The sequence below is a fragment of the Bos taurus genome, chromosome 15, assembly GCF_002263795.3.
Source record: "Bos taurus isolate L1 Dominette 01449 registration number 42190680 breed Hereford chromosome 15, ARS-UCD2.0, whole genome shotgun sequence".
Lineage (NCBI taxonomy): Eukaryota > Metazoa > Chordata > Mammalia > Artiodactyla > Bovidae > Bos > Bos taurus.
In genome coordinates, this window is record NC_037342.1 from 44,568,071 (window position 1) to 44,592,443 (window position 24,373).

Here is a 24,373-nt window from a genome sequence, read left to right on the forward strand (position 1 = left end):
CTGCTGGGTCATCAAAAATGCAAGAGAGTTCCAGAAAAATATCTATTTCTGCTTTATTGACTATTCCAAAGCCTTTGTGTGGATCACAACAAACTGTGGAAAATTCTGAAAGAGATGGGAATACTAGACCACCTGACCTGCCTCTTGAGAAATCTGTATGCAGGTCAGGAAGCAACAGTTAGAACTGGACATGGACCAACAGACTGGTTCCAAATAGGAAAAGGAGTACGTCAAGGCTGTATATTGTCACCCTGCTTGTTTAACTTATATGCAGAGTACATCATGAGAAACGCTGGGCTGGATGAAGCACAAGCTGGAATCAAGATTGCTGAGAGAAATATCAATAACCTCAGATATGCAGATGACACCACCCTTATGGCAGAAAGTGAAGAGGAAGTCAAAAGCCTCTTGATGAAAGTGAAAGAGGAGAGTGAAAAAGTTGGCTTAAAGCTCAACATTCAGAAAACTAAGATCATGGCATCCAGTCTCATCACTTCATGGCAAATAGGCAGGAAAACAGTGGAAACAGTGTCAGACTTTATTTTTTTGGGCTCCCAGATCACTGCAGATGGTGACTGCAGCCAAGAAATTAAAAGATGCTTACTTCTTGGAAGGAAAGTTATGACCAACCTAGACAGCATATTAAAAAGCAGAGACATTACTTTGCCAACAAAAGTCCATCTAGTCAAAGCTATCGTTTTTCCAGTAGTCATGTATGGATGTGAGAGTTCGACTGTGAAGAAAGCTGAGCACTGAAAATTGATGCTTTTGAACTGTGGTGTTAGAGAAGACTTTTGAAAGTCCCTTGGACTGCAAGGAGATCCAACCAGTCTGTCCTAAAGGAGATCAGTCCTGAGTGTTCATTGGAAAGACTGATGTTGAAGCTGAAACTCCAGTACTTTGGCACCTGATGTGAAGAACTGACTCACTGGAAAAGACCCTGATGCTGGGAAAGATTGAAGGTGAGAGGAGAAGGGGACGACAGAGAATGAGATGGTTGGATAGCATCACCAACTCAATGGACATGAGTTTGGGTAAACTCCAGGAGTTGGTGATGGACAGGGAGGCCTGGCGGAGAAGCCAATGGCACCCCACTCCAGTACTCTTGCCTGGACAGAGGAGCCTGGTAGGCTGCAGTCCATGGGGCCGCTAAGAATCAGACACGACTGAGTGACTTCACTTTCACTTTTCACTTTCATGCATTGGACAAGGAAATGGCAACCCACTCCAGTATTCTTGCCTGGAGAATCCCAGGGACAGGGAAGCCTGATGGGCTGCCATCTATGAGGTCTCACAGAGTCGGACATGACTGAAGTGACTTAGCAGTAGCAGCAGCAGCAGCAGGGAGGCCTGGCGTGCTGCAGTCCATGGGGTTGCAAAGAGTCGGACACCACTGAGTGACTGAACTGAACTGAACTGCCAGGAAAAGACTGAATTTATATAAGTAAATCCACACAGCTTTGAGATTGGGTTGGTGTGCTACACTTGACAATAGCCTGCACTGTCCAATGACATCTGGGACATGGTTACCATGTAGGAAGTGACTGGCAGAGAACACATTAAGTCAGATATACCTGAGGTGGCTACATGCTTAGAAAGATCACCCAGCTCTTCCTGCTTTTAGTGTGTCTTTTTCACAGCAGTAGGTGGACAGATACAATAAAACAGATAAATATCAGGGCTCCCCCAGGTGGAAATAATGCCTCAGAATGAATTTCACCTGCGTAAAATCAAATGTAACAAAATAACTTTATAAGCATGTCAAAACCATACCAGAGATAGTAGAACATTCTTAATGGCCTAGAAATAATAAATGTAAATTACTTGTTTTCACTGTTGCTAGTTGCATATACATAAAATATCACCGATGTGAAAATCAGAGTGATTTACTGGACACTCAGTGAAAGCAAAAACAATTAGTTCCAAATGTTGGATCTGCCACTTTCTAGATGTATGTATGTTTTTGTTAAGTTATTTATACTTTCTGAGCATCAGTTTTTAAAATATGATATTATAAAATAATAATTATAAGTTCATAGAAATTATAAAATCAAAACCTTATAATAATAGCACTTTCAGTTCAGTTCAGTTCTCAGTCATGTCCGACTCTTTGCAACCCCATGAATCGCAGCACGCCAGGCCTCCCTGTCCATCACCAACTCCTGGAGTCTACCGAAACCCATGTCCATCTAGTTGGTGATGCCATCCAGTCATCTCATGCTCTGTCGACCCTTCTCCTCCTGCCCCCAATCCTTCCCAGCATTAGGGTCTTTTCCAACGACTCAATTCTTCGCATGAGGTGGCCAAAGTATTGGAGTTTCAACTTCAACATCAGTCCTTCCAATGAACACCCAGGACCGATCTCCTTTAGGAAGGACTGGTCGGATCTCCTTGCAGTCCAAGGGACTCTCAAGAGTCTGCTCCAACACCACAGTTCAAAAGCATCAATTCTTTGGCGCTCAGCTTTCTTCACAGTTCAACTCTCACATCCATACATGACCACAAGAAAAACCATAGCCTTGACTAGACGAAACTTTGCTGGCAATGTAATGTCTCTGCTTTTCAATATGCTATCTAGGTTGCTCATAACTTTTCTTCCAAGGAGTAAGCATCTTTTAATTTCATGGTTGCAATCACCATCTGCAGTGATTTGGGAGCCCGAAAAAAAAAAAATCCCCATCTACTTCCCATGAAGTGATGGGACCAGATGCCATGATCTTAGTTTTCTGAATGTTGAGCTTTAAGCCAACTTTTTCACTCTCCACTTTCACTTTCATCAAGAGGATTTTTAGTTCCTCTTCACTTTCTGCCATAAGGGTGGTGTCATCTGCATATCTGAGGTTATTGATATTTCTCCTGGCAATCATGATTCCAGCTTGTGCTTCTTCCAGCCCAGCGTACTTCATGATGTACTCTGCATATAAGTTAAATAAGCAGGGTGATACCATACAGCCTTGACGTACTCCTTTTCCTATTTGGAACCAGTCTGTTGTCCTATGTTCAGTTCTAACTGTTACTTCCTGACCTGCATACAGGTTTCTCAAGATACAGGTCAGATGGTCTGGTTTTCCCACTCTTTCAGAATGTTCCACAGTTTATTTTGATCCACCCAGTCAAAGGCTTTGGCATAGTCAATAAAGCAGAAATAGATGTTTTTCTGGAACTCTCTTGCTTTTTCCATGATCCAGCGGATGTTGGCAATTTGATCTCTGGTTCCTCTGCCTTTTCTAAAACCAGCTTGAACACCTGGAAGTTCACAGTTCATGTATTGCTGAAGCCTGGCTTGGAGAATTTTGAGCATTACTTTACTAGCGTGTGAGATGAGTGCAATTGTGCAGAGATGATAAGACTTGGGACTGCTACTACTATATGCATATAAATATAATAATAAATTTATTATATAAATATAGATAATAAAATATTCAGTTCAGTCACTCAGTCATGTCCAACTCTTTGCGACCCCATGAATCGCAGCACGCCAGACCTCCCTTTCCATCACCAGCTCCTGGAGTTCACTCAAACTCACGTCCATCAAGTCAGTGATGCCATCTAGCCATCTCATCCTCTGTCGTCCCCTTCTCCTCCTGCCCCCAATCCCTCCCAGCATCAGAGTCTTTTCCAGTGAGTCAACTCTTCGCATGAGGTGGCCAAAGTACTGGAGTTTCAGCTTTAGCATCATTCCTTGCAAAGAAATCCCAGGGCTGATCTCCTTCAGAATGGACTGGTTGGATCTCCTTGCAGTCCAAGGGACTCTCAAGAGTCTTCTCCAACACCACAGTTCAAAGGCATCAATTCTTCAGTGCTCAGCCTTCTTCACAGTCCAACTCTCACATCCATACATGACCACAGAAAAAACCATAGCCTTGACTAGATGGACCTTTGTTGGCAAAGTAATGTCTCTGCTGTTCAGTGTGCTATCTAGGTTGGTCATAACTTTTCTTCCAAGTAGTGAGCGTCTTTTAATTTCATATTAAAGTATATTTAATATATAAATAGACATATTTATAAAATATTGTATATATTGAATATATACTATATTTTATAAATATTCTGCTGGATCATGGAAAAAGCAAGAGAGTTCCAGAAAAACATCTATTTCTGCTTTATTGAGTATGCCAAAGCCTTTGACTGTGTGGATCACAATAAACTGTGGGAAATTCTGAAAGAGATGGGAATACCAGACCACCTGATCTGCCTCTTGAGAAATTTGTGTGCAGGTCAGAAAGCAACAGTTAGAACTGGACATGGAACAACAGACTGGTTCCAAATAGGAAAAGGAGTTCATCAAGGCTGTATATTATCACCCTGTTTATTTAACTTATATGCAGAGTACATCATGAGAAACACTGGACTGGAAGAAACACAAGCTGGAATCATGATTGCCGGGAGAAATATCAGTAACCTCAGACATGCAGATGACACCACCCTTATGGCGGAAAGTGAGGAGGAACTAAAAAGCCTCTTGATGAAAGTGAAAGTGGAGAGTGAAAAAGTTGGCTTAAAGCTCAACATTCAGAAAATGAAGATCATGGCATCCGGTCCCATCACTTCATGGGAAATAGATGGGGAAACAGTGGAAACAGTGTCAGACTTTATTTTTTGGGGCTCTCAAATCACTGCAGATGGTGACTGCAGCCATGAAATTAAAAGACGCTTACTCCTTGGAAGGAAAGTTATAACCAACCTAGATAGCATATTCAAAAGCAGAGACATTACTTTGCCAACAAAGGTTCATCTAGTCAAGGCTATGGTTTTTCCTGTGGTCATGTATGGTTGTGAGAGTTGGACTGTGAAAAAGGCTGAGCACTGAAGAATTGATGCTTTTGAACTGTGGTGTTGGAGAAGACTCTTGAGAGTCCTTGGACTGCAAGGGGATCCAACCAGTCCATTCCTGAAGGAGATCAGCCCTGGGATTTCTTTGGAAGGAATGATGCTAAAGCTGAAACTCCAGTACTTTGGCCACCTCATGCGAAGAGTTGACTCATTGGAAAAGACTCTGATGCTGGGAGGGATTGGGGGCAAGAGGAGAAGAGGCCGACAGAGGATGAGATGGCTGGGTGGCATCACTGACTTGATGGACGTGAGTTTGAGTGAACTCTGAGAGTTGGTGATGGACAGGGAGGCCTGGCGTGCTGCGATTCATGGGGTCGCAAAGAGTCGGACACGACTGAGAGACTGATCTGATCTGATCTGATATATTGAATATAGTACAATATATATTAATATATTGTACATATAATATACATAAATATTTTATAAAATATAAATAAAATATAAATGTAGTGACAATTTTCAATTTATAGCAGCAGTTATCATTGGAAAAGACTCTGATGCTGGGAGGGATTGAGGGCAGAAGGAGAAGGGGACGACAGAGGATGAGATGGTTGGATGGCATCGCTGACTTGATGGACACGAGTCTGAGTGAACTCTGGGAGTTGGTGATGGAAAGGGAGGCCTGGCGTGCTGCGATTCATGGGGTCGCAAAGAGTCGGACACGACTGAGCGACTGAACTGAACTGAATGATGACAATTTTATTTTATTTATTTTTTATCTGATAAGTTTGGTTTTTTCGTTAAAATACATTTAACATATAACTGTGAAAATTTAAGGTGTACAACATGATAATTTGGCTGTTCTTGTCAGCATAGACTGAACATTGGTTCTAACACATACCTTGTGAAATTAGTAACATTATTTTAGCAGAAACATAATAGAGGCAGATAAATTACATATTTGCTCAGTCATAAAACTAGTCCAGATATTTTGACTTCAAAACAAAAAGCCCCAATTATAAAATCATCTGATTGACTTTTTCTCCATTAAAATTTCAGTATTACTATATTTGTACTAGAAAATATCAAACACATTGGTAAGGACATCCAGGCTTTCTACAAAGTAACTTCAATCAACTTAATGTATTTCGTATTACTAATTAAGAATTTCTTAATTGGGGAGGTCATGGTGGAATTGAGCCTCTTGAGTGAAGAGGTGTTTATGCCCCATAGAAACTGAGAATGTTGCTCCAAGTTTGTGCAATTGAATTTTCTTAGGTCCATATGGGATATTCTTATGGGCAAATCTATATAAATTGGGAGTAAGTTTTTTAGAGAAAGATTCTCCTACATCAAACAATTCAATGCTGTATAATATTATAAAATCAGTGCATTGAACAACTGAGTTGCTTTTATGGGAGCATTTCTCCAGTAAAGAAGTGAAATATATGTTTAAATGAGATGCAAATCAGAGGCAGTCATTAGGTAGGAATTAAAGAGTCTACTTATGTACCTGTCAGTGGGTTTACTGTTTACAGATTTTCTCGATGATAATTGGAGATGCCTATCAGTGCTCAGGTAAGAATGCCCACTACACCACCTTTCATATTCAAGCATAAGTTTGGGCAATAATTAGAGCTCTAAGTAGTTTGCTTGCACTAATTATCAGTTCATAGAGGTTTGTAGCTGGAGTGGCAGATGGTCATAAATAAGGCTAGTCATGGAGAAAGATGCAATCCAGAGGAGGAAGTGGTTTGCCCAAGGTCATTTACAGAAAGTTAACATTAGAGTCAGAAGAACACGTCAGTGAATTCGCCAGCATTTTAGTTTATATTGAAAGGAAAAGGTGGACCATTCGGGTTTAGTGTTTTTTTTTTTAATGAAGACAGCACATTTAAATTTGTTTCTAACTTTATCAGCCCCAGGAGTTTGTATATTTTTAATATACTCTGAATTTTCTTATTTTTAAAACTAATTTGGTTTTACCCACCTGGAGTTTAATATACTTTTGCCTACTAGAAATGGTACTTAAAAAGTTTATTTTTCCTGTAGAGTTTACTAATTTGGAAATTTTTTTGATATCTAAAATATAATTATTAAAGTTGATACAAACATTTGATTTTAATTTATCACTATGGCCAAATTCAGTAAATCACCTTGCCTTTTATTCTCTGCTATTGTCCTAATGATCTGAACTGAAGACAACATTACATGTCTTTAGATTGCTTGTCTTTCTGTCCTGGCTTCCTCATGTCCTACAGTGAAATTCTGCTAGTTTTCAAAGCACCCTCCAAAGGCTAATTCTAGTACTAAGATGTCATTGAATAAATACCTTTGATTTCAGCAAGCCAGCCTTCCTGCTTCCACTTCATGGCCCTTCTACCATGACATCCTGTGCTTATGGTTGTTCACTCTGCTTTTCCATTCAGAAGTAATATTTCCCTCTTTAAATTTCTAGAGTACTTGTCCTGACTCTGGTTTCCCTTAAATGACAGGCTGAGAAAAGGCATTTTATTTTACTGACAGAAGGAGACTCTGAAGGTTTGGGGAGGGAGGGTATTATTTTGGCTGGGATATGAGGGATAGATTGGAGGAGAAGTTACAAAACCTGGAGAAGCCAGTTTGGAAACCATTTAACGATGGGAGGGAGGTTGAAAGGAGAGGAAAAGAGGCAGTGAGCTGGAGCAGTGAAAGTAGGGATGAACTTGCTGAGCCCAGAGGGACTCCAGATTTTGAAGATCAAAGCGTCCAAAAGTGAGGAGGATGCTAGAGGCAGGGGAGAGTTGGTGTGGATGACTGGAGGGGAGATCAGGGGAGAAGTGAGTTGCTCTGCCCAGAGAGGGGCTCAGGAAGATTGGGGGGAAGATGATCAGCTCTGCTTGGGGCTGGCTAGCCCATAGGACTCAGACAGCACGTGTGCCTCCTACATGCTCATCCACCACGATTCCAGTGTTCCCTTCAGCTTGTGTGTCATCTGCATGGAGGGGAAGCTTTGCAGGCTGCAGTTTTCCAAGAACAAATCGGAGAAACACTCATGTCAGAACCAGAAGAGATGTCTTGGGTTATTTGTCTGCTCCCAACCACACAGGGGAACCTGAGTGCAGAGAGAAGCAAGGACTCATCTTGGAGGTAGTGGCAGTCTGGACTAAAGCTCATTCCTCCAATCTAGTGGTATTTCCAATCCTACAAGAAGCCTCAAACTTCTACAAAAGCCATGGATTAATTCTGGGGCTCTCGTTTTGAATTTGATTTATTTTTCCTTTAAACACTACATTCCTTAAGGGCAGAAAGCCCATTCCCTGGGCTTTCCTAATTTTAATATTTATTATTCCATCTATTCAGTAAATATTGGTTTATTATCTATTATATCATTTAGTATCTATTCCAGGCACTGAGAATACAGTGAATAACAGAACAAAGTTCCTGTGCTCCTGGAGCTTATATTCCAGAAGGGGGAGTTAAATAATAAGCATAAAACTCTAATAAATATGTGGTATTTCAGTTGGTGATGAGTATTACAGCAAAAAAGAAATCAGGGTGTTGGGAGTCAGTGAATGATGGGGTAGAGAGTAGTGGGGAAGTGAGAGAGAGAGAGAGAGAGAGAGAGAGATTGAAACAGAGAGTGGTTGTGTAAACCACAGGATCAGAATGACTAAAATGGTATTTTTTTATATCCTTGAAAGTCACTTTAATGGTCACAAGGATAGGCCATGGAAAACTGACCTCCAAAGTTTCTCATTCAGGCAAATTTCAGTATAATTAGTCAGATCAACTCTGACTAGAAACTGGAGTGCTTGAAACAATTTACTTAGGTGTATCTGAGATAAGTGCCTTTAAATTCAACCTCTTAAATGTTTATGTATTTGTTGGGATATATTATTCATATATGTTTTTTAAACAAAGTTATTATAAATGAATTTTGAACCTTAGCATTTATAGTAAATATTCACTGAAATTTTGTTTTAATTTTGAATTACTAATTATAATTTTTTTCCAGATTTTTTTTTGCTATTTGCTATTTGTTTATTTGAAATACTTAATTTGAAAGCTCATATATAAACATGAAATTGAAAATAGCAGAGATGCATACATCAATGTATTATAATAGACAATAGATTTTAAATAATATAATGTCTGTGTATATTTTAAGGAAAAGATTAATTTTCCACCTAAAAAAAATTACTGGTGAACATCTGCTATTATTTTGTACTTTTGAAACAAGATTTCTGAGCCAAAATGCTTCACTTCTTTATTTGTACTTGGAAGAGTCCCTATTCCAGTATATTAGCCATTGTCAAAATTGCCAACTTGATTCTTCAGAATGAACTCATCATTGTATCTTCTGTCAAGAATATCACACTCAAACTCTCATCTATTGGATTTTTACTTTATAATTTACATACATGGTCCATAAAAACAATATACGCTTCACTACTGAAATGAAAAGTGGAAACGAAAGCTTTGTGGTTGACTTCATCCTCTTGGGCTTTTCTAATTTTCCTCAACTCCAAGGGCAGCTCTTTTGGGTGTTCTTGGCTGATTATCTGGTGACTCTGCTGGGAAATGCCATCATTATAGTCGTCATCTCCCTGGAACAGAGCTTGCACGTTCCCATGTACTTGTTTCTCCTGAACCTGTCTGTGGTGGAAGTGAGTTTCAGTGCAGTCATCATGCCTGAGATGCTGGTGGTCCTCTCCAGTGAAAAAACTACGATCACTTTTGCAGGCTGTTTTGCACAGATGTACTTCATTCTCCTTTTTGGGGGGACTGAGTGTTTTCTCCTGGGGGCAATGGCTTACGACCGATTTGCTGCAATCTGCCATCCTCTGAGCTATCCAGTGACTATGAACAAAAGGGTTTTCACGAAATTAGTAATGTTCTCATGGGTCTCATGGATCATGGTGGCTACTGTGCAGACCACATGGGTGTTTAGTTTTCCCTTTTGTGGCCCCAATGAAATTAATCATCTCTTCTGTGAGACTCCCCCAGTGTTAGAGCTTGCATGTGCAGACACCTTTTTGTTTGAGATCTACGCATTCACTGGCACCATTTTGATTGTTATGGTTCCTTTTGTGTTGATAGTCTTGTCTTACATTCGAATTCTCTTTGCCATCCTGAAGATGCCGTCAACCACTGGGAGGCAAAAGGCCTTTTCCACCTGTGCCTCCCATCTCACATCTGTTACCCTCTTCTATGGCACAGCCAATATGACTTACTTACAACCCAAATCTGGCTACTCCCCAGAAACCAAGAAGCTGATGTCCTTGGCTTACACGTTGCTCACACCTCTGCTGAATCCACTGATCTACAGCTTGCGAAACAGTGAGATGAAAAGAGCTTTGATGAAATTATGGCGAAGAAAAGTGGATTTACATACATTCTAACTGTGGTGAGAAGGCATGGGGTATTTGGTCACTGCTCAATGGAACTCTACTTAAATTTAACAAATGACCACACATTTCTCAGCATGAACATATATAATTTGTTTAGTTTTTCAAGTTTGACAGTATATTAGGAATTTCTCTCTTTTGATTGTGATTCAGTTTTTATTGAGAATGTGTTTTGATAAAATGTAATAAAACAGTTTATCTGTTTCTCTATTATAAATATCCAAGATATTACTGGGTTATTGTTATTAAGATGAAGGCTCAATAAATATCAAGTTCCATATGTTCATGGTCTTCCCTGGTGGCTCAGAATGTAATGAATCTACCTGTAATGCAGGAGACCTGGGTTCGATCCCTGGGTCAGGAAGATCCCCTGGAGAAAGGAATGGCAATCCATCCAGTGTTCTTGCCTGGGAAATCCCAGGAACAGAGGAGTCTGTCAGACTACAGTCCATGGAGTCCCAAAGAGTCGGACATGCTTGAGCGACTAACACTTACACTTTCTCTCTCGTTCCATACGTTCATATGTACTGCTATTTTATTCCTATATGACAGATTCCTCAAAGTGAGTCTGATGAATGAAGAGTATGTGCTTATAAATTTTAATGGTTATGGCAGAATTACTTTTCAAAATCATTGTAATTCTTCAGACATATCCAAAGGCTCACTCTGCTGCTGTAACAGGGTAGAGCTTCAAGAGACCAAAAAAATAGATGAGATTTTACTTTCTGCAGTGAGAATCTTCCATAAATATGTAAATAAAATTTAGCTATTTGGATTTGGGGGAAACCAAACTGTTCTACTTAAGGGTCTCACACAGATTATAATTCAAAACAGAACTTCTCTTGATATTTTCCCATATAGTCACCCAATGTTGGGGACCAGAGAATTCCAAGGGAACTTCCTGAAGCCTCACTTGATACTGTTAGTATCTTTCTTCACTTGTACACCACAGTTTTTAGAGACTTTTGTTAAATTTTCCTTTATAGTTTCAGATTATAGACACTTTGTTTATCCACCTAGGATGGTTCCTCTTCTTTTTTTTTTTATTGTGGGAAACTAAGTGATTTTTGTGCATGTTTTCGTTGAGTCATATCATCAGTGGTGTGATCTTCCTCAGGATAATTTCTCATTTTGCAACATCTGGAACATGTAATGCTTGCTTTCTCCTTTAATGTTGCTGTTTGTACATAGAGAGGGGAGTGCATTATTGAATCTACATCATAGGAGCTTCTGCTGTCCTTAATTTCTGCTCCAGGGGTGGTAATAAAGGGATAAAAACTATTTCCATTGTCATTCAGCTGTGAGAAAAATAATTTGTGATTACTAGAGCCTCTGCCAAAAAACTGGAGCATGAAACTGTGAAATCAGAATTTCACACACACAATAAAGAAATTTCATCATCAAATGGTTGTAACCAGTTTGAGTAACATTTGAATCTTGTATAATCTTCTTTTCAGTAGGGCATTAAACAGGCATTTGGAAGTCCTTTTAATCAAATGCTGTCTCTGAGTGAAGTTTCCTTCTCATTGCCCTTGGGCCAGTTAAATAAGGCCATCTAGGAAAAAAAATCTCTGAAGCCTAAACCCAAGCCAAATATGCAGCTTTGTTTTGATATTTGTTATTTTTTTGTTTTGTTTTTGTTTTTGGTATACACTTTCATTCATTGGCATATACCATTCATTCATTCAATGAATTTTTGTTAAGATGAGTTTTAATGAGACTGTGCCTGGGGAAATACAGTTTCTGACCTTGATGAATTTATAGTTTATTGGATGACCACTAACTTTGGAATATCACAGAAGTCACATTGATCTCTGTCTCCATCCCAGGGGAGGAATAGAACTGGATCCTGTAAGGTTCAAAGTTTGATCACACATGTGATGATTTCAGAGTTACATTGTTTCTTCATTTGGTGCCAACTGTGACAAAATACAGCTAGTTTATAATTCTACTCCAAAGAGTAGCAATTCAGGTAACACCAGCTTCAACCTCATGGCAGCTGCTGCTGCTGCTGCTAAGTTGCTGCAGTCATGTCCAACTCTGTGCAACCCCATAGACGGCAGCCCACCAGGCTCCTCCATCCATGGGATTTTCCAGGCAAGAGTACTGGAGTGGGTTGCCATTGCCTTCTCTGCTTAGTTGGATTAATGTAAGACAAATGCTTCAAAGAAGTTAATCTTCACAGCATAAAATCTGTTTTTTTTTCTTCACATTTTATTCTAAAGCCAGATCATCCTCATCTTCTTTACCTCTGAAGATTTCTGCTTGCTTTCCTTCCCCAACAGTGGGAAGCAGAGAAAACATGGAAAATGAAGAAAAGTACCTATACTGGGGTAGCATATTATGGGTGAAGGTCTAACAGGCCCCTCTGATAACCACAGAGTTGATTATGAGGTCTCCTCTGAGAGTCTAGCTTGTGACCCCCACACGTGGCTCAGAGACTTTAGAGGAGCTGCTGCTGAGTCTTTCCTCTTGTGGACTTTGTACCACTTTGAAATATGTAACTTGAAACTGTAGTAAAAGACAGGATTGATATTCTTTTTGCTTCTGAATTTACAGTTGCCTGGCTGATTTTAGATACATTTTGTAGATTCTACTTCTCTCATTTCTATTATAAGGATATTATTAGCTTGAATTTTCCTTATATAATTATTAACAAATGTGTGATCCGTGTATTGTTTGGTTGCTACACTCCATAATAGAAGTTTTCCGAGGGTAGTGACTATATGAATTTCTTCACCCCTGTGTTCCAATTGCTTCATACAGGGCCTGGGATAGAATAAGTGCTAAATAATACTTTTCTAACAAATAAGAAGATGGCAGTCTGAGGTCAGATGTTAGTCTCAAGTCCTGGAGCAGACCTAGAGGACAGGACAGGCACAAGAATTAAGCAGGAGCTGGTAGTAGAACAGTCCCTGAGAGGAAATCTTAGGAGGGATCTGAGGGGAGTGGGTGGAAGAGATTGTTCAATAAATTTTTTTTTTTTTAATCTATGCCCAAGTTACCTAGAGTGTTCTATTGTATCCAGCTCTTTCATGATGTAGTCCATGTAAATAAAATGATTTGATCAGGGGACTCACAAGATATTAGGAATCTCTTGACATGTTGGTGTAGCCAGTTATAGGGGATGTTCACTTTTCTTTGACCTCAAATATGACACATCTGTCACAAGTTTCAGTATCTCAGAGCAAAAATCATCTTAAGTATCTTAGAGAGTATGTGATGTTTCAGCTCAGTTCAGTTCAGTTGCTCAGTTGTGTCCAACTCTTTGTGACCCCCACGGAGTGCAGCACTCCAGGCCTCTCTGTCCATTACCAACTCCCAGAGTTCACTCAAACTCATATCCATTGAGTCAGTGATGCCATCCAGCCATCTCATCCTCTGTCATCCCCTTCTCCTCCTGCCTTCAATCTTTCCCAGCATCAGGGTCTTTTCCAATGAGTCAGTTCTTCGCATCAGGTGCCAAAGTATTGGAGTTTCAGCTTCAGCATCAGTCCTTCCAATGAACACCCAAGACTGATCTCCTTCAGAATGGACTGGTTGGATCTCCTTGCAGTCCAAGGGACTCTCAAGAGTCTTCTCCAACACCACAGTTCAAAAGCATCAATTCTTTGGCGCTCAGCTTTCTTTATAGTCCAACTCTCACATCCATACATGCCTACTGGAAAAACCATAGCCTTGACTAGACAGACCTTTGTTGGCAAAGTGTCTCTGCTTTTTAACATGCTATCTAGGTTGATCATAAATGTGATGTTTGACTTCCCCTATAATAAACATGACAAGCAGTAGTTTCATATCTTCTTGAATTCCTCTCCTATGGGAACTGTTTGACTTTCAAAGTACTATTTACTATTCTAGCATTCAGGGGAGCCATCTACATTCTTTTTGGGTGCAAAGCTGGCTCCCCAGGCTGACAGTCAACTAAACATATGTATTCAGAGACCTTGTTAGAGACCTATATCCTTCAGATACACACACACACTCATGCATGCATACAGGCCATCACTTGGCTGTTGCCAACAGAAGCTGGCTAAATCATTTAATCTACATGATTGGATGTTAATGTAGGACACAAAGATCATCACACTTCATGCCTACTCTATATGTCCATCTACATGTATCTATCTTAGATCTCCTTACTGCCAAACTTCTTTCTTTTCTTTCCAGTCCAAGGCAACAAACTCTCTTTCTCCAGTCTAATGTACAGTACTAGCCCCCTGATCCAGTACCCTCAGGCTCCAGTACTGTGGGTTTTCCTGCCCTTCATTGGTATAGGCCAGCTAGGTCTTGCAGTTCCTTTGTGATACAGTCTCTTTTTTCATTATCTGGTCCAGTGTCTCTGACTGGGTTTATATGACTTAACTGTATGTATAGGACTGGATTCCTAGAGCGGAGATGAAGGTAATTCATGATTATCTTCCTGAATCTACCTTATGTAGTCTTCCTGCTCTTAATGGGGGAGGGATTGGCAAGTTCTGAATCATCAGAAGGTTCAGAGATATCTTGGAGGGAAAGTCCTTGGAGACATCCATCCAGATTTCCCATTCCATATGTCAAGCTCTTAGATTTTTTCCAATTTCAACTCCAACCTTGGCACAACACACATTTCTTGATTAAGCATTGAACTATCTTTGAAGTCTAGCCATTTAAAACCCTGGATTTGATTTAGCTTTTTCTGCTTGGCCACAGCAAGAGATGAGGGTTCTTGTGAAGTACTGAAAGACTCTTTGGCTCTCATACTTAGTTTTCTATGGTGTTGATTATGGTCACCTTTTTGTTGTCTATCTGCAGGGATCAAAGTAATATAGTAACAACTGTGTAATTCTATTATTCTTTGATTTATCAACCCCTCTTCCTTCTTACCTTTCAATACCTGAATCATTTCACTATCCAGACGTTTCCCACCAGGGCTACATTATTCCAGGTCACCATCTTGAAAGCTTTTACTACTGAACTTTTCAGTTGTGCCAGGAGATGTCTATGTTTCACATAACAAAAGGAATGGGAACTATAAGACCAGTCAGATGGTAAGATTCAGTCACCGAACACTATTTTATAGCCTCCTGTTGCTAACTACTTTGAGTACTGTCTGTGTTCCCTGGATTTTCTAGGTAGCAGATACTTAAACGGAGTTAGAAGTGCAAACATCTGGAAAAGAAAAAATGCTGAAACAGGACTGGGCAGGAGGCCTGGAAAAGTCTTCTGACCCCAATAGGGAGCTCTGGATTGTCCATTGGAGTTATCCTTATGGGTCAGAGATGGATAGATCCTTGTTCAATATTCGACTCTGAGAAAAGTGTGGTCTTGGCAATCTTGATCAACAAGAGCAAAGCTAGAGGAACCACACTTCCTGATTTCAAACTATATTACAAACCAGTGTAATCAAAAGAGTATGGCATTGGCATAAGAAGACACATATACAAATAGAACACAATAGAGAATCCAGAAATAAATTTATGCATATGTCATCAATTAATTTTTAACAATGAACCAAGAATGCACAAGGGGGACAGAATAGTTTCTTCAATAAATGGTATTCAGAACACTGGATGTACACAAGCAAAAGAATAAAATTGGACCCTCATCTTATACTAAACTAAAAAATCAACTCAAAATAGGTTATAGATTTGAATGTAAGACCTGAAAGAAAAAGCTCCTGGAAGAAAATCTAAAGGATAATCTCTTTGACATTGATCTTGGCAATGATTTCTTGAATTTTGACAACAAAAGGAAAAAAACAACAAAAGCAAAAATTAACAACAGGGACTATATCAAACTAAAAAACTCCACCGCAAAGGAATCATTCCATCAGCTAAATGATAGGCAGTCTATGAAATGGGAGAAGCTATTTGCAAAATAGATATCTGGTAAAGGAAAGTTATGACCAACCTAGATAGCATATTCAAAAGCAGAGACATTACTTTGCCAACAATGGTTCGTCTAGTCAAGGCTATGGTTTTTCCTGTGGTCATGTACGGATGTGAGAGTTGGACTGTGAAGAAGGCTGAGGGTCGAAGAATTGAGCTTTTGAACTGTGGTGTTGGAGAAGACTCTTGAGAGTCCCTTGGACTGCAAGGAGATCCAACCAGTCCATTCTGAAGGAGATCAGCCCTGGGATTTCTTTGGAAGGAATGATGCTAAAGCTGAAACTCCAGTACTTTGGCCACCTCATGCGAAGAATTGACTCATTGAAAAAGACTCTGATGCTGGGAGGGATTGGGGGCAGGAGGAGAAGGGGCCGACAGAGGATGAGATGGCTGGATGGCATCACTGACTCGATGGACGTGAGTCTGGGTGAACTCTGGGAGTTGGTGATGGACAGGGAGGCCTGGCGTGCTGCGATTCATGGGGTCGCAAAGAGTCGGACACGACTGAGAGACTGATCTGATCTGATCTGAAACTGTTAACATTCAAAATGTATAAGGAGCTCACACAACTCAAAAGGGAAACACAACCTGATTAAAAAAATGGGCAGAGGAACTGAATAGACAATTTTCCAAAGTAGACATACAGATGACCAACAGGTACATGAAAAGGTAGTCAGTATCACTAATCACAAGGGAACTACAAGTCAAAACCATAGTGAGATCTCTTCACACCTGTTTAATAGCTCTCATCAAAAGCAGGAGATAAGTCTTGGTGAGAATATGGAGAGAAAGGAACCCTTGAACACTGCTGGTGGGAATACAAATCAATGCATGACTGTAGAAGGCAGTATGCTGCTGCTGCTGCTGCTAAGTCGCTTCAGTCGTGTCCGACTCTGTGCGACCCCATGGACGGCAGCCCACCAGACTCCCCATCCCTGGGATTCTCCAGGCAAGAACACTGGAGTGGGTTGCCATTTCCTTCTCCAAGGCATGAAAGTGAAAAGTGAAAGTGAAGTCGCTCAATCGTGTCCGACTCTTAGCGACCCCATGGACTGCAGCCTACCAGGCTCCTCCGTCCATGGGATTTTTCCAGGCAAGAGTACTGGTGTGGGGTGCCATTGCCTTCTCCGAGAAGGCAGTATGGAGGTGCTCAAAATAATTACACCTAATATTAATATATGACCCAGTAATTCCACTTCTGGGTAAATATTCTAAGGAAAGGAAATCACTGTCTTAAAGAGACAGCTGCCCCGTGATCATTGCAGCACTATTTACATGAGCCAACACATTGAAACAACCTAACTGTGTCTATCAATGGGTGAACAGTTAAAGAAAATGTGGTATTAACATAAAAATACATACACAATAGAACATTATTTAGCCATAATAATGGGAATTTTACCATTTGTGACAACATAGTGGACCTCAAAGGCATTATGCTAGGTGGAATAAATCAGAGAAAGGCAAATACTGTATGAGCTCACTTCTATGTGGAATCTAAAATAACTAAACTTGGAGAAACAGAGAACAAATGGAGATCAGCTGAGTTGGCGGGGGGAGTGGGGAAAATGGGTAAATGAAAAGGCACAAACTTTTAGTTATAGGATAAACATTTCTGAGGCAGTAATCTATAAGATGATGATGATAGTTAACAACCCTGTATTATATATCTGTACATCTTGAAAATTCTCATCAGAAGGAAAAATTGAGGTGATTGATTAAATTTACTGTGGTAATTATTCTGCAAATATACATGTATGAAAGCATTAAATCATGAACCTTAAACTAACTCAATATTTTGTCAATTATTTCTTGATAAATTTAGATAAAACACAAAACAGCAAAAAAAATTAAGTCTATGACTCATTACTGCTCAGGTGATACGCATAAAGTAAAGAAGCATGGCTAATTGAACATACAGGGAAAGTGCAGCCAGGACTGAGTAAACCTAGATCCCTATACCAGTCCTGCTTGCCATGTTCTGCTGCTGCTGCTGCTGCTAAGTCACTTCAGTCGTGTCGGACTCTGTGCGACCCCATAGACAGCAGCCCACCAGGCTCCCCCGTCCCTGGGATTCTCCAGGCAAGAACACTGGAGTGGGTTGCCATTTCCTTCTCCAATGCATGAAAGTGGAAAGTGAAAGTGAAGTCGCTCAGTTGTGTCTGACTGTAGCGACCCCATGGACTGCAGCCCACCAGGCTCTGTTCACGGGATTTTCCAGGCAAAAGTACTGGAGTGGGGTGCCATTGCCTTCTCCATGCCATGTTCTAGGTTTTTTATAATAATAATGACAACAACAATAATAAATTTGTGCTCTATTAAGGGTCAATTATTTTCACAATAATAATAATGAGTTTTAGGGTTTTTTTGCTAATTGTTGTTTTGAAGTTTTATTCCAAAGTATATTGTGTGTATGACTATCAAATATTTGCATTTATTGCTCTTTTCTCACTGACAAATAATCAATTTTGTAAAGATCCCAGAGATATTTTGGTGGGAAAATGTACAGTTAGCAAGGTAGAAAGTGTTCTTTCTGTTCCATAGTTACTCTCTCATTACCATGTTAAATGAAAATGTTATTAAAATATTCCCATTTCTATGTCTTTGTTTTTTATTTGTTTTGCCAATCATTGAGGAAATATGTTAAATCTCTATTTTGATTTTTAAAAATAAATTTATTAGTATTGGTTTTGAATTATAGTTTAATATTAATCTTCCTTCCTTTGTATCCCCTTGCATGTATCTGAAATGGATTTATCTGGTCTAATATACACACTGGAACATGTATCAATTGTGATTCTACATCTTGATGATTTCTCACAAACTGCACATCACCTGGGTTACCATCACCTACCTCAAGAAATAGAATATTTTAGTATGTCAGAAGGCCCTGGGATGGGACTCATGGGGTATGAATCATGGAACTCTCATATTAGACGTCCATTCACATGCCTGATGCTTGTGACGAGTTCATGTGTGTGGTGTTATCCCATCATAATGAATGATATGGAAGGGATCTTTGGATTGGATTTTGTGATGAAAATTCATTTTCCTCCGCATAACTGGTACATTTCTCACCAGACACAGATTGGATAGAATGAATCCCTAAGTGTTGTCAGCCTTATTGCTGTTGGAAGGGGGAAGCTTCCTTGAGAATGGAACAGCCTACTCCAGGAAAGCAACAATAAGAAGCAGACAAAGAGAATCTGCAATCCAGCCTCATCATCCAGTTCTAGACAAAGACCAGCCTGCAGATTCATTAATCTTTTCACTCCACTGGACTGAGCCAATAGTCTCCTGAATTGTTTAAGCCAGTTTAGATTGATCCCAGAATCCCCTGATTTTCAGGTGTACTCAATAAGTATAATAATGCAAAATATCAAAATCTTTGTGGGAGGTGGGGTGGGAAGTCAGCCAGGCATTTTACAAAGAGTCGTCCATCTACCTGTCCTAATTTATAGCTCAACCCTGCACAGCTGTACCTCCATTCAGCCATTCCCTCCCCTCTGGCTCACCTATCTTTGCTCACACCTTCCCCTCACTGCTTTCTTCTTTTCCCCTTTTAAACCTTTACTCAATCATTATTTCCACCTCCTATCGAGAGATGTCACGGTGCAATTGAATCCCTTGTGTTGGGAAATGTTTATTCCCTGTAGGAATATGAGGGAGTGGTGCTCCAGGTTTTGTGCTCTTGAGCTTTGTCACCTGAGGGGGCAAGTTTAAACCTCTTTAGTTATTGTGCAAAAATACAAGAAAGCATGTACGAACTGACTGCAAGTTCTCTAGGGATGGGTTCTTCAGGGCATGTGATTCAATGCCATATAATGTTCTAGAATCAGTGCACTGAATCACTGAGCTCTGTTGTGAGGATGTGGCTTTTGACTAGAAGCAAAGCTTCTAATCATGTAGCATGAACATTATTATATTGCAAGTTCACCCCTTCTACCTGTTTTGTTGTGGCTTCATCTTTATGTCTTCAGTTGTATAAGATCTTTTGTGATAGATTTCTGTCTTTTTCACTGATGGTTGTTTTACACGTTGTGATTTTGGAGGTGAGCTTAAGTCCTTCTACTCCACCATCTTGATCCTCCAGGCTCTTTTACTTGAGAGATTCAAGGTAAAAAAGTGAAGATTCTTGCTATATGCTTGTTGGTGGGTTTTTCATTTACAGTTTGTCTTCTATTGATAGTTGGAGATGCTGTTGAAGTGATCTCAGTGATCAGGAATCACTGAACACAGCTGAAACATTTGAATCAGTAAACTCTTTGGTGTTGATGCTATTCAATTTTGCTCTTTTCTTTTCAGAAAAAAAGTTTGGACAATAATTAGAGGTGTGTATTTGGAGGGCACCAATCATCAAGTCTTAGAAGATTTTCACTGGGAAGGAATGGGCAAATAAGTCCAACTCAGACCTTTTTCAACTGGAAGGCTGAAATCTAGAAAAGGGAGTGATCTGCCTAAGTATTGCATGTCAGAGAGCTATTAAGACAGCATTATGGTCTCTAAGTTATTAAGTGGAGCATCTATAGTCAGTTGCTATTTACATCATGAACATTTTGTTTTATAACATGCTTTTCATCAGTCCTTTAGAGGTTTTCCACTTTGTGTTGTTGTTGTTCAGTTGCCAAGTTGTATCCGACTCTTCGCGACTCCATGAACTGCAGCACGCCAGACTTCCCTGTCTCTTTCCATCTCCCGGAGTTTACCCAAGTTCATGTCCATTGCATTGGTGATGCCATCCAACCATCTCATCCTCTGTCACCCTCTTCTCCTTCTTTGTATGTTTGTTTGTATGATACTCCGAATTTTCTAGCGCTCAAATCCTATCCACTTTGAAAATTTGTAACTGAATATGTATTGTTATTTCTCTCCATTAGAAAGTAGTTTAAATACTTGACCTGCAGAGTATATTTTTATTAATTTAGGAGTCTTTCGACAACAAAAATATAATTTATAGACGTTTGATTTTAGTACATGTCTATAGCCAAACTCAGGAAGAAGTCAACTTGCCTTCTGCTGTTTGCTAATATTCTAATGACCTTTTTTTAAGACAACATTACATGTCTTCAACTTGCTGTCTTTGTCTTCTTGGATTTCTCATCTCCCACAGTTAACTTCCATTGATTTTTACAATGTCACAGAGAACCAGAAGATCTCCACTGTAGTGCTAAACTGTCACCAGATACATTTTGATTTGAGCAAGTTAGCCTTCCTTCTGTCTTTCTCCTGCCTCATTGCCCTTCCACCCTTGACTGCTTATGAGGTAGTTGTTCACCCTCATCCCTCATTCAGAAGTAATCTTTTCCTCCTTGAAGTATCTAATATGTTTGTTATTACCCTTTTTCCCAATACTGTTTATACTGATTTTACTTTTCATGTAGATAGAACATTCCTATAAAGTTGAGTCTGCATTTTCCTAATTTTTGTTTTCATTTATTCAAGAAAAAATTGGTTTAGTATTTGTTATGCATCAGAAAGTCTTGTAGGCATAGTGAATATAAAGCATAATCTTTGCAATCCTGGGATTTATATTTAGTGAGAGAGATAGTGTGTGTTATATGTACACAAATATATGTGTAAATGCAAATCAGTAGGAGCTATTGAAGAAAATAGAGCACAGTGTGAGAGGCAGGAGCTATAAGTTCTGGCTTGGGGGGTGAGACCTTATTTTCCATTTTAGGTTGTGTAGTTTGCTCTCTGTTGAACTCTCGTGTCCAAGGTTTGTCTCAGAGTATATAGGCTAAAGATGGTAGGTGCTCAGTCAGTGTTGAGTAATTAATGATTAATTGAACAGCTTGATGAGAAATTTAATGGTGAGAAAGAGAAGAGAATGAAAGAGAGAGAGAGAAGGGAAACTTTAAATGATAAGTTTACAGTGAATAAAACATGGGCTTTTCCTTAAATCATTATGTCTCAAGGTTCCACCAATGAGAACCGACACCACATGTTTCTCATCTGGCAAGTCCCAATATATTTGACCTATTGGCAAAAATCAATGGGTATAAAGCCACTTCACATAGTCACAGATCACGTCAGGTAAGAACACTTAAATTACACCTTCTTTGTGTGTTTCTGCAGAGAGTTGTCACCTTAACCAAGCCAAGCACAGTCATTTTGAACTAACGAATAGTTAAAGTATATATCATCTTTGTTGTACTTAGACTTATTAGAATTTTATAAAATTTTTTTGTGGGTTATCTTTTTCCATTTGTCATTTTTGAGGCATTATTTTTAATTGAAAATTTTAATCCATTGAACTTTTATATGTAATATAAGTTTTACTACTTTTAAGTGTACAATTCTGAAGTAGTAAGTACCTACTGCATTTTTATATTTATGGAAGTTCAAATTGTCTTACCTGTTCTATTTTCAAAATCTTAAGTATTTCTTAGTTCAGAGCCTTTTGAATGAAATGAGGAATGCTAGCCCACATTTGCTTTCCTCTTATGGCCCTATGTTCTGATTAGCATAAGCAAACATGAGCTTTATTTTTGTGGTCTTAAATTTCATATTTACATAAAGTTGAGAAAATAGATGCTACCTTTAGCAGTGTTTTATGAATGGGATCTAAGTTATACAATATTCCTATTTGCTTTAACACTGAATTTGATTTTCAAACTACATGGTGTTTGCAATAAAACCCTGATATTATTTTGTGTGTATCAGACAAGATTTCTAAGTTAGAATAATCAGCCATTCTCCAAAATTGTCAAAATAGATTTCTATCAGGATGGGCTCCTCTTTATATATTTTGTCAAGATTGTTTGGGTTGAATGCAGATGCTGGCTCAGAACTGTTAGATTGTGACTTGGTACTTTGTAAACTATGTTCCTAAAACAGTATATGCTCCACTGTTGACATGAAAAGTCAGAACCAAAGCTCTGTGTTTTACTTCATCCTCTTGGGCTTTTCTAATTTTCCTGAACTTCAGAGGCAGCTCTTTTGTTTTCTTTGTTGATTATCTGGTGACTGTGCTGGGAAATGCCATCATTATAGTCGTCATCTCCCTGGAACAGAGCTTGCATGTTCCCATGTACTTGTTTCTCCTGAACCTGTCTGTGGTGGAAGTGGGTTTCAGTGCAGTCATCATGCCTGAGATGCTGGTGGTCCTCTCCAGTGAAAAAACTACGATCACTTTTGCAGGCTGTTTTGCACAGATGTACTTCATTCTCCTTTTTGGGGGGACTGAGTGTTTTCTCCTGGGGGCAATGGCTTACAACCGATTTGGCTGCAATCTGCCATCCTCTGAGCTATCCAGTGACTATGAACAAAAGGGTTTTCACGAAATTAGTAATGTTCTCATGGGTCTCATGGATCATGGTGGCTACTGCGCAGACCTCATGGGTTTTTAGTTTTCCCTTTTGTGGCCCCAGTGAAATTAATCATCTCTTCTGTGAGACTCCCCCAGTGTTAGAGCTTGCATGTGCAGACACCTTTTTGTTTGAGTTCTACGCATTCACTGGCACCATTTTGATTGTTATGGTTCCTTTCGTGTTGATACTCTTGTCTTACATTCGAATTCTCTTTGCCATCCTGAAGATGCCATCAACCACTGGGAGGCAAAAGGCCTTTTCCACCTGTGCCTCCCATCTCACATCTGTTACCCTCTTCTATGGCACAGCAAGCATGACTTACTTACAACCCAAATCTGGCTACTCCCCAGAAACCAAGAAGCTGACGTCCTTGGCTTACACGTTGCTCACACCTCTGCTGAATCCACTGATCTACAGCTTGCGAAACAGTGAGATGAAAAGAGTTTTGGTAAAAGTATGGCGAAGAAAAGTGGATTTACATGCATTCTGACTATGGTGAAAATGCAGGTGATATTGATTCACTGCCAGACTGAACATTATTTCAATTTAATAGTGGTGAAAATAGTTTACATTTCTTGATACTAATAATATATTTAATTTGTTGATTTTTCCAAGTTTAAAAATATATCAGGATCCCTCTGTTATGATAGTATGTTCACATTCATTTTCTATATGTGTGTAAGTTCTTTTTTATTGGCTGCTCTGCAGGGCATGTAGGATCTTAATTCCTTGACCAGGGATGGAAACCTGAGTCCCTTGAATTAGAGGCGGAGTCTTAATTACTGGACCACTGGGGAACGCCACATAGGTGCATAACTTTGGTGACGTGATATAGCAATTTATTTATCTGTTCTTTTATCATGAATGTAACAACCTGAACATTCAGGTTGTTACAGGATTACGGTCATTTAGATGCGATTTAAATAAAGAACTACTTCTGTTTGTTCATATGTACTGACTTTTTGTTTCTGTATGATAGATTTCTCAGTCTAGGCCTGATGGGATGAAGAGTATGTGTATTTATGAATTT

The 24,373-nt window shown here is 39.4% G+C and overlaps 1 protein-coding gene and 1 pseudogene across 1 annotated transcript; both read left to right on the forward strand.

Annotated features, from left to right (window-relative positions):
- Positions 1–9,212: 9,212 nt before the first annotated feature.
- Positions 9,213–10,157, forward strand: OR10A3F (olfactory receptor family 10 subfamily A member 3F). The gene has a single exon (XM_002693067.2). It carries the CDS (start codon positions 9,213–9,215, stop codon positions 10,155–10,157), a length of 945 nt encoding a protein of 314 aa, XP_002693113.2.
- OR10A3HP (olfactory receptor family 10 subfamily A member 3H, pseudogene) lies at positions 22,890–23,833 on the forward strand (annotated as a pseudogene).